Genomic DNA, 16404 nt, shown 5'->3' on the forward strand with positions numbered 1-16404 from the left:
TACTTTATTTTACTTTACTTCAATTCTTAATTTACGGGACAGTGCATGTTTATGAACATTATAATACCATAGCTAATTTAAGCCTAACTAACATCCTACTATAAAGTCTAATACCTAACCAATAGAATATGTAATGCCTGTTTTGATATTATCGAAGATTTAAAATCGTGGTTGCATGTTTACTCTTAATGGTTTGGGACTTCAGCCTTGGATAGAGCACAGCGTGGTGGTTTTAATATCAATTACACAGCAAGGGGATATTGATTTGTTTTTCAGTCATGCCGTTGTGTTGGAAAAAAAACAACGGATTATAGGGACATCGTAACTTCGGAAATCCTTAATATTTGAGCCCTTATTTGGTTTCAACCCCCGTGGAGATTCCCCCTGTTGGCTGCCACTCACTGTTCTGCTAAGGGGATTAAAGTTGAAACATAAAGAAAGAGAGCCTTTTATTGTCAGATCCTGTTAGCCTTGCTTTGCCTCCTGCTCCGATGGGGCGTGTGTGATGATGATTCATGTTCACTGCAACCAGCAGGGGGCACTGTTTGAATGTGAATGAGTGTGTCCGTCCCATCGTCCCTTCTATGCTGCTGCTCTGTTTAAAAGGAGAATGGCTGTGCCTATTTGTCTTTTTTAATAGAAATAAATGTTCTGACTGACATCTCAAGCTATAACAGCATGTGAGCCTATACACAGTAAAGTCTAAAGTGTTCATTTATAAGGTGTAATCTTTTGACTTGTTAGGAGTTAAGCGAGAAAAATGGCAACTCTGGACTTTATTGTGTGTGCTCCTGAGTACATCCTGAGTGTTAAGTTAACTCTTGACTTAAAAATAAAATCCATTTGTACACTAGATTTGTACCCCCCCTGAGAGTTAAAGGAATACTCGGGATTGTACAGTGTACTGTTAACACGCTCTGGGGGTCTCCAGGTGGAGGGAGCCATCCCTTGCTGGTGCCCTACGACACCCTCACTGCCAAAGAGAAATCCAAAGACAGAGAAAAGGCCCAAGACATCCTCAAATTCCTCCAGATCAATGGATACACCGTGTCCAGGTGAGTCGCCGTGAGACAGACTGAGGCACACATACTGTTAACTCAACACGCACATGACGTGTACAGTACAGTACATTATTTTACATTATGGCCGATTAATTTAACGCCTAGCCTGGAAAAGTATAGGGTCTTGTCTGCCACGTTGGCTGGCCAGGAAAATGCAGAGCGAAAACTCTGATTTATATACTACATCAAAATCACATTCCATAGACCTCTTTATGTGATGTGCCTCTTACAAGCTTGTAGTATGGGCACATGATTTGTGCACATCAGCCTTTCCTTCTAAACGAATTGTAGGAGTTTTATAAAGCCACAGTGTACTGTACATTATATTTATTTTGCTTCTTTGGGCATGTCTTACACCTTGAATACAAGACAATTGAAATTAGAAAGATTAAGCACTTAAAGGAGAATTCCATACTAAAAGGCTTTCTTACCCTTCTTTGTAGTTGTTACGTCCCTATCAAAGAGGTCCAGGTGTTATTTTGTGCAAAAGCTCCTTATTGGCTATTTCCCCTACCATAAGCCCTAAATGAATTGCATTGAATTGAATGGGATGTATGGGGTGTTGTGCTAATTCGCTTATTTACATCGCTCAAAATTATATATTTTTTGTATATATCCTCTCTTCATAATGTAAATAATAACCCAAGCGGCACACTTTACTACTTATTTCGATGGAAATAAGCGAATTAGCACAACACCCCATACATCCCATTCAATTCAATGCAATTCATTTAGGGCTTATGGTAGGGGAAATAGCCAATAAGGAGCTTTTGCACAAAATAACACCTGGACCTCTTTGATGGGGACGTAACAACTACAAAGAAAGGTAAGAAAGCCTTTTAGTATGGAATTCTCCTTTAAACCCTGACTGGGGACCCCAAGGTTTCTATGGGCTACTTGGAAATACATCACATTGTGAGCTTGTAGATCAGCTTTTTTCACAGAATATTCAGTCATATTTGCCGAATGTTCATCTATTACCACAGCGGTCCCCAAACTCTGTTAACTCCTGACCTAGCTGACGCACGCCCCAATACTCAGTCTTGTTGTATTTGGCTGAAAATTATACATTTTTGAATATGATTATGGCAAATAATCACAGAATGTCACTGCACTGAGAGACATGCAGCTGCTGTATACTCCTGCAGCTTCTCTAAACATCTGCTTACAACAGTGGTTTACTGGATTTTTCCGTTTGTGCACCACCAACACCATAAAACCGCCATTACCCTTTTCATGTCTCACACACACCCAAGTTCCGCACCACAAGGGGTGCACGCACCACAGTTTGGGAACCCCTACCACATTCCAAGAATAGAGACACTAGGGTTCAAGCGGTTAAACCGAAGCTACAGTACGTGTTCGTGTATACTGTATTTGACACATGTTTTCTTGCTAGAGGTGGGAAGGTGCAGGAGTTGGACACGCCGGCGATAGAGAAACGTTTTGCCTACACGTTCCTCCAGCAGCTGATCACATATGTAGACCAGGCCCACCAGCACATGATGGAGTTCGGTGAGACTTTGGCCCATTCCCATTTTCGCCATCACATAAGACAAGGTTCACATGACATGACAGGAATGTGCATGCAAATTATGTAAACACAATCAGTGTTTTCCTTTTTTTCTTCTCCCCTCTGTGCCTCAGATGTGGGAACGAAACCTAAAGGAGAAAAGGTTCCACACGAGCAGCAGATCAAGTTCTTTGGAAAGGTCCGGGCTGGCAGTCAACATGACAAGCCATTATAAACTAAAGCAGTGGTTCTCAAACTGTTTAATTTCAAGGACACCCATAACTGTCAAGAGTTTCAGACCTCTAAGGGTCCATTTGGAACCCCCTCAAGTAACCCTGAGGGTCCCTGGACTCCCACTTTGAGAACCGCTGTCATGCAAATAAAGTGTATAGAAATGATTAAAAGAAGCACAATTATTCTGCACGTATTTTTTATTTTAAGTTAGTTTTGTACCTACAATACTTAACTGCAAAATGCTAAACTTAGACAGCTCTCTTCAGACATGTCCATATATAGCAGAGCTGTATCCTTAACTGTAGACTTGAAAGTAATGTAGGCCTAACCATTATGACCCCACAGGTTGTTCTACCATTGGTGGACCAGTACTTCAAGAACCACCAGCACTATTTCCTTTCCACTGCAGTCCGACCAATCAGCAGTGGTGGCCATGCCTCCAACAAAGAGAAAGAGATGGTGTCCAGGTGACCAGTTGACACAAACATCCATAAGATTATCATTACTATAGTAATATAGAGAAGGAGATGGTGACCAGTTGACACAAACATCCATAAGATTATTATTACTATAGTAATATAGAGAAGGAGATGGTGACCAGTTGACACCAACATCCATAAGATTATCATTACTATTGTGAGTGGTTGATGCTCAGCGACACCTTTTCCATACTCGTGTATATTCCCTTTAGTAAAAATGTGTTCATTAATACAAAAATAATCAAAAACAAGTTTTCAAACTCAAAAATAGACTACGGTCAAAAAAACGTATCGCTCTGATCTTGTCTTGTGCTGACTGACTGTACTGTGCTGACTGCTCTGCACAAACTCTCCCTCTGTACTGCCCTGCACACACTCCAGAGTCAATTAGCTGAATATGCCCTGACCTGCACACACTCAGCTGTGTTGGATATTAACCTCGCATCACCAGGCTTTCCACCGCCTCGGAGGAAAGCCTGGTCTCTGTTTCAAAAGTCCGTATGATCCGGGCTGGGGCCGGATGATGTGGTTACGTCATGTTGTAGTATTGTTTTGTAGTCGGAACAGGCGACGGCAACTTCCTTTTCTTTCTCAATAAAAGCTCTCGTAAGCGAGAGCTTTTATTGAGAGGGAAAAGGAAGTTGTCGCCGCCTGTTCTTCCTGTTTGTAAGCATATCATCCGGCTCCAGCCCGGATCATATACCGAAATGAAATGGTGCCCAGGCTAGTTGGATATGCAATTAAGATCTCAGGCAACCAGAGCTCTCTTCTTAAAGCTACATTAACATCATTGTTTTTAACCTAAAGCACATCACCAAGAAATAAACAAATTAACTTATTTAAGCTTTTAAACATAGCTAATTTAACAATAATAATGCAATATACACGAACTGTTAAACCAAAATACGAAACCCAAAAAATAAAGCTGTAATCATTCAAATAATCACATTATTCAAACTTGGCTCCCACAACTATAGCCTTTGTCTAACAACATGAAGCGGTATACGATCAAAGGACCTAGCGGTATAATATATCATTATTCATTATAATAATCATTATTTTCCGCCCCAATATAAAGATAAGAATATTACCACTAAATTGCAGATTTGAATGCTGTCTTGGCTGAGTCGATCTGCATTCATGACCACTTAATTACTGTCTTTGTTAGCTGGGAAATGAGGAATGTGTCAAATCCTGTTATCTTCTTTGTCATTGTCACCCTGATGAGCAGTCCCATTGCTTATAAATAGAAGATTGAGTGGTAGGTTGTACACAATCCAAGGTCATTTTCAAAATAGCTCAGGGCTATTTTCAACGTTTCTAAATTTATAGTACTTCACTCCACCATAAAATAAAGCAAGAATATTGCCACTAAACTGGCTGTCCTGGCTCCAATGGGCAAGTCGATCTACTTTCATGAACACTTAACTACTGTCTGTGTTAGCCAGGACATTTGAAATGTGTCACATCCCGGATCAATAAAAAGGTCTGTCTAGTATTGAAGTTCGTGTCTTTTACACAAATAGCGTTGTTTGCTAAGTTCCTGGTAAGACCAAATGTCAAGAAACAATTTCTCACAAAGAAAGATTTACTTGCAATATTGCGGCCTACACATTTAGTACTATACGGCGGTGTTGCGCTCCAAAAATAGCAGATCTACAAGCTCACAATGTGCCGCATCGGTTTGCATTGGGAGCTTGTAGATTGTCTGTTTTGAACATGTGGCACGCAGCATGCCCAGAAGTATAAATCAGGCTTAAAGTCACTGTTCAGAAAGCGTATTTCAAATAGCCCACCCTGCTGTGTTGTACAAAAGACCTCATGCTGGGTACTTTGATGTCGCTACCACACAGACATCAAACAGCTCTGCTGTTTCATCACTGTTTCACTTTGTCATCTTTATTTTGTCTAGTCTTTTTTGTGTTCGGCTCATTTTTCCTTTGTCTTCCTTCTCTGCAAGTGACCATATTTTACTGTCCCGTTGTCAATTTTCATTGTATTACCCCCCTTTCTTTCTCCTCTCCTCTCCGCCTTTTCTCTTTCTTTCTTTCTTTCTTTCTTTCTTTCTTTCTTTCTTTCTTTCTTTCTTTCTTTCTTTCTTTCTTTCTTTCCTCTCTCTCTCTCTCTCTCTCTCTCTCTCTCTCTTTCTCTCTCTCTCCTCTCTCTTCAGTCTTTTCTGCAAACTGGGAGTTCTTGTCAGACATAGGATATCCTTATTTGGTAAGGACCATGATTGTGTGCCTGTTACTAGCATGCTACTGCTGATGCTAAGTCTGCTACCGTGAGTTTCTACCCGTGTTTGATTTATCTGGTCTTTTCTGGAAATAGAACTGGTAAATGTTAGTTCACATGAAGATTAAGTAAACAGTGCTTCCCAATATGGCTTCATCCCCTTCCCCACAGGTCATGGAATTTGATAGAAATGTGGAATTTAGGGACTTAGATGTTATCTGTGATAACAAAATAAAATACCTAAAGCATTGGAATTTCATTAAGTCTTCCTAAACTGGCCTTTAAAAAAATTGAAAGCTAAAAGCAAAAAAGGCACAGAGTAGCATCAAAGAAAAGTTTATTATAATCTAACATGGATGTACTCTGAAGCCAATAATGTCCATTGGAGTTATCCTGTGTCTTTTTTAAAGGACTTACAGTATGATTGAAGTTCTGTGTCGCCATGGCAATGCAGCAGGAGTTTGTTCTGTCTGTTCGGAGGGGCCCCAAGGACAAATTGTACAATATTTACAATATTTAGTGAATGCCGTTTTCACCTGTCATTCACCAAGAGGAAATGCATTATTTTGTCTGGTATTATTACGTCTCCAGTCTGTTGGAACATGCATGTTGTCTATGTCTACCTTGGCTCCTAAATCCACCTGTAATGAACTGTTGTGTTCTTTCGTCTGGATGTCATTACACTGCAGTTCAATCAGCAAAATTCAAAGGGCCACTTTAAAGGCATTAAATGAGGCGTGCACTCGCTGTGCATGCCATGTGTACTTAATGGAAAAGCACTTCTAGTGCTTTTGGTACAAGCTGTTGTAACAAAGTGGTTTGACCTGCGCATGTTCATTCTTCATTCTTGTATCAATCACATTCCTGATCTGATGTTATTGTATCTCGTTCACCATTTCAATCCAAGGCGCAGACCGCAATTGACGTATGATGTTCGTCATTTGGTTTTTCAGTGTTTACGATAGAGGACGCTCTTAAAAACTCGGACCACCTAGAGGTGTGCCTAGTTGAGCTGTGTCACAGTGCTCATCACTGACCTTGACCTTTGATCACCAAATCCAGACGTTGAGTTTGAGTTCACGGCCTTGTGTTGTGATTTGAAGATGATATTACAGTGTATTGAGTCATTTGATTGCAGGCAGAGTGACACAGACAGACAGACAGACAGACAGACAGGCTCATTACTGTACTTTTGCAAAGACCTTGTGGCTCAACGAATGACATCGAAACTGTCAGTATGTATACAGAATACGTATATGTGACTGTCGAGATGGTGTCATGCATACGGCCATTGGACCATGGCCGACGCCTGCTAAAGTTTCCTAAGCGGATTATGAAGGCTATCCGGGCTGATTCCTGGATTCATTACTGAATATGGGGATGTGGAGGGCTCTCTCTCGTGTACTCACTGCCCTCCTCATTATGTCTGTCCTCACTCTCGCCATTCCATCAAAAACACCCCCCCCCCCCCACCTTCCTTTGTTCACTTTTTCACCCCTTCCACTCCCCTGTCTCTCTCTCCGACCCTCCCTCCACTTTCCTTCTACACAACCCCCCCCACCCCAAAACCATCCATCCATTCCAGCCCTCCTCTCCTCTGTTCTTCCTTCCATCCCTAATTCCACCCGTCCTCATGAAGGATCGCCCCTTCCTCCCAATTTCTCCTCCCTCCCTCTGTTTCCATCTTTCTACTTGTCTCACTCTATCTCACCCCCCCCCCCACACACACACACCCAACTGCAGCCCCCCAACCCATCTCTCTACCTGTACTTTTGACTTTTGCCATCTTTGCACTTTTAGCTTCTCTGAGCTTTCAGGATAGTAAGCCTGAAACTGTTTTGTTGTAGCGGTTGGCAGACCCTGTGGAACTCTATGTCCCTACTTTATATTTAATTCACTGATAATTAATCAATGGATAAGAATGCTGGCCAAGCACATTCACGTATCCATTGCTAATGGCAGACGGTAGAGTTTTCAATCAATGGTGTATGAAAGTGTTGCTGTGTTTTGTGGTTGACTGGATGTTGCGTTCATGATATAGCATTTTAGATTATAAATAAGTCCCACTCATTTTGGAAGCCATTGGTGTTGGAGGAGATTGGTCCAAAATCAATTTATGTTGATGCAATATGCAACATACAGTTAAACTCTTCACATGTTGGTCAATATTAAAAGAAAGAAACTTTAAACTTTTACAGTTTTTTGGTTTGGGATCGTGTGCATGCATATATCTGTATGAGAGTGTCCAAGTTGTTTATGGAGTGTGCACACGAGTACAGGCAATATTGTGCATGCAATGCATGCATGCAAAATGATTTACAATGTTATGTCTGCGACGCATGTGTGTGCATGTTCTCATAATGTGTGTGTGTGCATATACTGTACATACACACGTGTGTGCAAGTGTACGGTCATCTGCTTAAGGCGTGCATGTGTCTGCTGTATGTTATGGGGTGTACTGTACTTCCACTTATGTTACTGTGTGATGCAGGGATATTCAATTGGCGGCCGGCCCGCGGAGCGCCCCCTTGTGGCCCCTGGAAGAATTTTTCTTTTCTTTTTTTTGAGAATAATAAGAGGGATAATAAAAGTTACACGTATGGTGTGTGCGATATTAATTGTTTGATTACCATAATGACGGTAATCATTAAAGGACCACTTTTCAACCTATCTTCATATAATAGGTCCTCACTAATAATCATGATAAAATGACACGTTTTTTTCTAAATAAATAAATGTGTCTGTGTCACATAGGAGGGCTGTGGGCAGTTCAGAAACCCACCCAACAGTGACATCAATGGAGAATCCAAGCTAATAGAAACTGCAGGCTTTCTAGTCCTGAAAAGTTGCAATGCGAAAATGGAAGCCATCATTCTCACAATAATAAACCCTGTTAGGGTCCATTTGGTTCCATTTGTACACTCTCAGAGTTACAGACCCATAAGGGTCCATTTGGGTCCAAACCATCATTTCCCTGGGGACCCCCTGGAACTGCCTCCAGGACCCTGCTCTATGTAATCTGATCTTTATAGTCTGATAAACTATTCTCACGTAAATAAATCTTGTTTAAAAAACAATCTGCCTAACGATGATGTCACTGGTGGTCGTGGACGGGTTTCTGAACTGCCCACAGCAGAGTGAGTTTGTGTGTGTGTGTGTGTGTGTGTGTGTGTGTGTGTGTGTGTCCGTCCAGTCGTTAATGTCAAAGCAATGCTGTTTATGCACTGTCAAATAGGTCTAGGCCTACATCTATTCTAAGGTGGCATATACCTGTATAGACATATTATCCTGCTCATTACTGTGCGGAAATATACATAAATCTTCGTGTTTGAGCACAAAAAGCATTTTGAGAACCCACAAATTTCGCGCGCTTCGCGTGCACACTGTGCGGCCCCCCACACACAATAATTCTACAGTTGTGGCCCCCGGCCTAATCTAATTGAATACCCCTGGGTAGATAGAAAAGTCTGCTGTGCAATTGTATACTCATCATCAAGTGGCGATTTTTCCACTCTAGTTTACTGTACAGACTAGTTTGGACACGTTTACATTCTTTGCATGTTATAGGATGCTATAAAAGGCACTTGTTATTTTCACATTATTTTCACATCTGTCATGTCCATCTGCTCCCTTCACTGTTCTCCCAGGTACTGATGCCACTTCTATAGTCAACTGTCTGCACATACTGGGGCAGACACTTGATGCAAGGTAGGTGCGTGCAAGCGTGTGTGTGTGTGTGTGTGTGTGTGTGTGTGTGTGTGTGTGTGTGTGTGTGTGTGTGTGTGTGTGTGTGTGTGTGTGTGTGTGTGTGTGTGTGTGTGTGTGTGTGTGTGTGTGTGTGTGTGTGTGTGTGTGTGTGTGTGTGTGTGTGCGCGCGCGTGTGTGTGCGAGTGTGTGTGTCACATGTGTGTGTGCATTTACAATGGAGGAAAATGCCAGATTCCGAGATTTTTTTATTGAAAACTACGGACCTACAGGGTGTAAAGCAGAGAAAGCAGCTTAGATTTTGCATTTTACAAGTTAAGAGTTACTTTGAGGCAGGGATTTTCGCTGGCGGCCAGAAATAAGCCATATAGTCGCTTAGACGATAAATATGTCTACGAGAGTCTAAAACTTGAGCTAGAATGAACCAATGAATTAAGTGAATATCTCAGCAAATTAGCAAGCTTCTGGCTTCTATCGTGCATTTGTGTCTCCAAATATTATATACGGTAATGCTAACTTTCCCTTGTAGGGAAAGGTTTATTCTCGACTGCCAAGTAAACAAAGATAACAAAGATCGCTTTTTGCATTGCACTGGATTGATGCCATTCATTTTGTTGTACACTTGTTCATTATGTTTAATGGCAAAATAAAATCCATCCATCCACAACAACCGTTGGCAAATTGAAAACATGAACTGTCTAATGCAAGTCTAAAATCCACTAAGAACCAGACACGTATTCACATATTCATACGTAGATTATGAAACCCCGTCTTACCCGCCTGCAGGACTGTGATGAAGACCGGCCTGGAGACGCTGAAGGCGGCGCTGCGGGCTTTCTTCGAGAACGCTGCAGAGGACCTGGAGAAGACGCTGGAGAACCTGAAGCTGGGCCAGTTCACGCACACCCGGACGCAGCCCCGCGGCGTCACGCAGATCATCAACTACATCACCTTCGCCCTGCTCCCCGTGCTCTCCTCCCTGTTTGAGCACATCGGACAGAACCTGTTCGGGGACGACCTCATGTGTATGTCATGATAAGGAGGAGGAGGATGTTGATATTTAGATGCAGAAATTAAGGCAAATGTATTAGTTTTTTTATTTATTATTATCAAACTGGATTTTTGATTGATTGATTGATTGGTTGATTGATCCTTTCTCACCTGTCCTCCAGTGGATGATGTCCAGGTGTCCTGTTACAGAATTCTTAACAGCCTCTACTCTCTGGGCACCAATAAGAGCATCTATGTAGAAAGGTACATACAAAAAAAAAGTGTGTGTTTGTGTGTGTGTGTGTGTGTGTGTGTGTGTGTGTGTGTGTGTGTGTGTGTGTGTGTGTGTGTGTGTGTGTGTGTGTGTGTGTGCAATAGCCCTGAAATGTATTATCTCCCTTGCCCATGGAGGATTTTGTTTACTGGTGTGTGTAGGAGATGTTTCACTTTGTTTCCTCTTCCTCCTCACCCCTTTCTCTCTGTGTTCATTCCCTCTCCGCTTCATTTCCCTCCCTCCCTCCTTCCCCTGTTCATGTCCTGTTCGGCTGAAGACAACGTCCAGCTTTAGGAGAGTGTTTGGCTGCCTTCTCAGCTGCCTTTCCTGTGGCCTTCCTGGAACCTCAGCTCAACAAGTTCAACAGCTACTCCATCTACAATGCCAAAGGAGCCAAAGAGAGGGCAGGTACAGAACAATACTGTGTACTTGCAGGACATTGAGTGACCAAAATGAGCACTCCGTAATAGAACATGGCTTGGGAATTAGCCTGTCGCTAAGTCCCACCCAAGCCCGTTGTTGGCCAATACCACGTTAGCAACGGTTACTAGGTTAGGATCCTGGTCAAGCTTGCAATGCTGGTCAAAATGGTTAAGCAGTGTCAATAAATATATTTGCTGTACACATCATGTGTGGAGTGGACCTCAGAAAGAGGGTTTGTTTTCTTACCTGTTATGAGCAAACTAGTCCATTCCATGAATAATTTCACTCCGTTGTGCAGTTTAATAGTATCTATAAAAATAGGCTCTCATTGACTTCCATTGTAACGGGAAACAGCTCTCAAAATCAGTCAGTTAGCACATAAGCGAACACAACAAAAGCTGATTCTGACAGTTTATGACATCAGGAAAACTCATCATGCCGTTTTATTTTCGTCTTTTGATAGATTTATAAAGTAACTATATTGGTTGGAGATATACAGTGAAGCGGTTCTGGTGTTCCTCGCCATGCTGTTTGAGATGCACCCAGCTGCAGTCCCAGACATTTCTCCTAAATCGTCTCCCTCAAACACGTCCAAAATTGTGTATGGTGTTTGCGACAAGTGGACAAGATCAGACACATTATTTTGTTTACATCCAACGGTCTGGATGGTAAGTCTGGGACCGAGGCTATACTTCAGGAGTGTGTGTACAGATTTGGACCAATCAGATCGTTTTGTAGGCAAACTTGTCAGGATTGCCAAGTCTGCTTATTTCCCGCTACTTTTGGCTTAAGGCTAATAATTAGTACTGTAATACATTACCAAAACATTAATTATCATAGACATAGGCCTACATAGTATTTATAATGATAAATGCATACAATATCTTTTATTAGGATTATATATGGTCATATTATTGTGTTTGTTTTGGCTTGTTTTTCTTGATTTGGCTTTAAGAGTTGGCTTGTTTTTGGAGGTGGGTTGGCTTATATCTCTCACACAATGTGGCAACACCGAAGTCAAAACAAAAACATGTTTTTTATTTTTTATTAAAAATAAAACCGCATGAGTTTTCCTGTAATAAACGGTCATAATCAGCTTAGTGTTCTAAAAGAGTGAGTTTGAGAGTTGTTTCCCCGTTACAATGGAAGTCAATGAGAGCCTATTTTTATTTCTAATATGTAGGCTACTATTAAACTGCACAACGGAGCGAAATAATTCATGGATGGACTAGTTTGCTCATAAGGTAAGAAAACAAACCCACACATGCTGTACAGCAAATATATTTATTGACACTGCAAAACCATTTTGACCAGCATTGAAAGCTTGACCAGGATCCTAACCCTAGTAACCGTTTCTAACGTGGTATTGGCCAAGAACGGGCTTGGGTGGGACTTAGCGACAGGCTAATTAGCTCCCATGCAAATCTGAGAAGCTTGACAGCCATAGCAACAGTAACTAATATAATGTGGGTGGGACCTTTGCGCCTCTCAGCTCTAGGTCTTCCTGCCCAGGTCGGGGAGGTGTGTCCTCTGATCCCAGCCTTGGAGAAGTCTCTGGAGGAGATCATGGAGCTGTCCGAGTCTGGCATAAGATACACACAGATGCCCCATGTCATGGAGGTAAGGACCAGGCACCATATACTTGTGGTGACAACATGGTAAATGTTCTGTGCTTGCCGTTAGGGTTAGGTTAGGGTTTGAGGTACTGTAGGTTGTTGTACTAATGACAGTTGGACCAATTGTATGTCTAAACTAAAGCCTGTACGCTCTACCTACTGAGCCACTGCCGCCCAGATCTGACAAACTGTGAGATGAAAATATATATATGGTATGAGAAGATCAATCTCCTGTCTACAAGCTTTCAGGTACCATGTACATATGTAGAATTTGTAGATAATTTGTTTTTATTTTCCCCTTGCTTCTTCTTCTTCCCTTTCTTTCTTCCATAAAAATAATGAATAGGAACTATGCACGAAAACGAACTAATTTCACCCACTTTACTTCTATAAACCTGTGATGTGACAATGAAGCTGATTCCGAGCTTTCACTGGTATCGTTTGCTCGTCCACGAATGCTATCCGGTGGTTAAAATGGTTAAAATGACTGCTTGCTTGACTGCTGGGTGTTGTGGTCCTCTGCGTGCAGGTGGTGCTGCCGATGCTGTGCAGCTACATGTCTCACTGGTGGGAGTACGGACCGGAGAGTAACCCTGAGACGGCTGACAGCTGTTGCACCTCCCTGACCTCCGAGCACATGAACAGTCTGCTGGGCAACATCCTGAAAATCATCTACAACAACCTGGGAATAGACGAGGGGGCGTGGATGAAACGACTGGCAGGTATACTGTAGGAAGGAAAAGAGAGAGAGGGTTGTGTGTGTGTGTGTGTGTGTGCGTGTGCATGCACGTGTGTGTGTGTGTGTGTGTGTGTGTGTGTGTGTGTGTGTGTGTGTGTGTGTGTGTGTGTGTGTGTGTGTGTGTGTGTGTGTGTGTGTGTGTGTGTGTGTGTGTGTGTGTGTGTGTGTGTGTGCGTGCGTGCAATCCGTGCATGTGCGTGCGTGCTGGGGGGTAGACGGAGAGAGATATACAGTAGGAGACTGTATAGCTGATTGGAAACTATTTTAAAATGTTTTGACTGTCAATCATGTCTCTGTTCCCACCCCCAAGTCTTCTCTCAGCCAATCATCAGCAAAGCCAAAGCTCAGCTGCTGAAGACCCACTTCCTGCCTCTGATGGAGAAACTAAAAAATGTGAGGATTGTCATTCAAATTTTTATATTCTTTATTTAAGGACATCAATAATCATGTTATGCAACATTTTACAAGTAACATTTCAGGTTTTTATATATTTTTTTAAAGATTGAGTGCCATGATTTTTTTCCACCCTAAAACATGATCATCAGTTCTTATTGTTATATAAGGAGGAAGAATTAAAAAAAAGAAGTGTACAGTATTTGTTAAAATGTCGTTTTTATGTGGGCACCCCCACCAGTTCATTAAGTATGCCTGGTTTGCCTGACGGGTGGTGAATTGATCCACCTGAACTTAAGCCATACCCACAGCTGCAGTTGTATGATAAAGGGGGCGTGGTTAGGGGAGGGGCTCATAATGTGATGTCACTATATTACTGTTTTCTTCATTGACACGTTTGACTGTCAAGGGTTCAGCCTCCAGGAAGAAACCCTAAATACAAAGGGAATGCATCAGTGTACATAAAAACGACTCTAGGGTGTCTAATGAAGTACTGTCACCTCATAGACACATGAAAAACTGGAAAAATACAAAACTTGTGGCACAAACAATTAAAATAAAGTGTATGGGAGAGATAGAAGATGTGTACATAAATGTTAAAGTACAATAAAGTTTTATACCCAGAAGAAGACATTAGAGAGTGAAGATGTGAAGTTGTGAGCGCTAATTAAAATAAAAACAGAAAAAGACACATGAGTAAGACAGTATTTTCAGTCATTCAATCCTTGCCACTACAAAAGAGGATTGTCGATTGTCGATTGTACTAATATACGATTATTTATTTTCGATCACTTCAGAATTGAATATTAAACGGTGGAACTGTACATTACAGTGAGGTACCATTTGGGTTTCCAGGGACTATTATAAACCGTATCTGGGTGGAACATTAGTCAGAAATAGACAATCAACAAAGAGATTCGGTGTAGAGTATACTTTAGTAACGCAAGCCGTTTTCTCTAAGAACATGTGGTTGAAATAGTGATTTGGATTGTGATTTAAATGTCTGTGCAGAAAGCTGTGGTGGTGATGGTGGACGAGGAGACCAGCCGGATTGAGGGGCGGGGCGACATGTCCGAGTCAGAGCTCCTGATCCTGGACGAGTTTACCATACTGATCAGAGACCTGTACGCCTTCTACCCTCTCCTCATACGATTCGTCGACTACAACAGGTACAACATGCTCATTTAGACCTGTTACACCTTGTTACAGTGACGCACAGAGAATAGAGAGGCAGGGCTGAAATTCCCTAAAAGGGCAAGTTTGAGAGCTTGTAGATGAGCTATAAAACATGCAGTAATCCTGGTCTCTATACTGCCTCCCCCTGGCTAGCCGGGGCGCCTGATTGAGGGGAAAGGAACTGGTTGGAAAGACGTGTTCCTTCCACGCGCTATGTCCAACTGGGGAAACTCCCCCTCAGGTGAAAAGAACTCCTCATGCATAGAAGGAAGCATGAGGTCAGTCCGTTGCTCTCCCCAGGTTGGCAGAGTGTAGCACCCAGGATTACATTAAATAATTGACACTGAGTGAAAAAATGGGTTGGAAAAAATCATGGGATAATCTATTTTACGTTCCTGATTTTGATACAAATCAACAAAAACGACTCTGTCATGCTGATTCCCTTCTCCATGATTTCCTTTTGTTTTGTACTGACAGGGCCAAATGGCTGAAGGAGCCCAACCCAGAGGCAGAGGAGCTGTTCCGAATGGTGGCCGAGGTCTTCATCTTCTGGGCCAAGTCTCATGTAAGGCATTGTTCAGACTGCACTTTATTTCTCAAATAGACTGACCGTCCGCACTGTTAATTGCAAGTGATCATCAGTCTGCAATTCTGCATTGGTTGATGTGGTAATGACATAGGCGTGAGTAAGGCTTAACTTTCGCCGAGCAAAAAGGCATACAACGAAGTATAAATCAAGTGTCAGACTGACGGATATCTTCAGAACTTCCGAGGAAAGGGCTTCTTTGAAATCTGTTTACATGTGTCTTTTTTGCTGTTTGGACTTGATAAACCAATATGATTCCAAACATTGGATTTGGGTTGCCAGTCTAGACATAGCTTATAGGAGCTTCACAGGGTTTTGCAGTGCAGCTAGTAGCAGCATTATATGATGTGATGCAAGTGTTTCTTTTAACCAAAAAGTGGACTTCATTAACACAAATCGACTCCCACTAGGAAAAGTCTAAAGTTAAATGTTCTTATTTAAAATAATATATATAATATAGACATATTAGTAAAGAAATGTATATAATTGTTTTTGCTATGTGTGTACAGAATTCCAACTGTAGAATTGGTTTCCTGTTCCAACAGTTTTTTCAGTGGAACCAGGCAGAATTCAATGTGTCTCAGTGGTTATTGGTTAATGCCCTAGTGAGTGTGTGGACTAGCGAACACCGGTTCAGGACTCCTGAATCGCTGCCCTCCAGACCCTCCTGTCTAGCATCAGGGCCTGGAAATAGCAGATCTACAAGCTCATAATGTGACAAGTTGTGAGCTTGTAGATCTGCTATTTTAATTTTTATGTATGAAATTTTTTCAACGCATATTGATTCTGTCCTGCAGAACTTCAAGAGGGAAGAGCAGAACTTTGTGGTGCAGAATGAAATCAACAACATGTCCTTCCTAATCACTGACACCAAGTCTAAGATGTCCAAGGTATGGATGGATGGAATGCTGAAAAGATAGATACGGTAGATGAATGGCTGGATGAAAGAAATGGCTAAATGAAACCAGTAACATCAATAGTGG

General features: G+C 41.9%; 1 protein-coding gene across 1 annotated transcript in view; it reads left to right on the forward strand.

Moving 5' to 3' along the window:
• ryr2a (ryanodine receptor 2a (cardiac)) overlaps positions 1–16404 on the forward strand; it is a gene marked incomplete at both ends in the record, with an annotated part of 249977 nt that overhangs the window by 169145 nt on the left and 64428 nt on the right. Inside the window, 15 exons of the mRNA XM_083787543.1 lie at positions 932–1055; positions 2461–2576; positions 2709–2773; positions 3154–3275; positions 5458–5507; positions 9167–9227; positions 10011–10249; positions 10397–10478; positions 10766–10896; positions 12404–12531; positions 13057–13249; positions 13577–13659; positions 14671–14828; positions 15313–15400; positions 16219–16311. Of these exons, the coding sequence (XP_083643669.1) occupies positions 932–1055; positions 2461–2576; positions 2709–2773; positions 3154–3275; positions 5458–5507; positions 9167–9227; positions 10011–10249; positions 10397–10478; positions 10766–10896; positions 12404–12531; positions 13057–13249; positions 13577–13659; positions 14671–14828; positions 15313–15400; positions 16219–16311 (1733 nt within the window). The remainder of the gene's footprint in view (positions 1–931; positions 1056–2460; positions 2577–2708; positions 2774–3153; positions 3276–5457; positions 5508–9166; positions 9228–10010; positions 10250–10396; positions 10479–10765; positions 10897–12403; positions 12532–13056; positions 13250–13576; positions 13660–14670; positions 14829–15312; positions 15401–16218; positions 16312–16404) is intronic.

This window comes from Protomyctophum parallelum (genome assembly GCF_964188405.1).
Source record: "Protomyctophum parallelum genome assembly, chromosome: 17".
Taxonomy (NCBI): domain Eukaryota; kingdom Metazoa; phylum Chordata; class Actinopteri; order Myctophiformes; family Myctophidae; genus Protomyctophum; species Protomyctophum parallelum.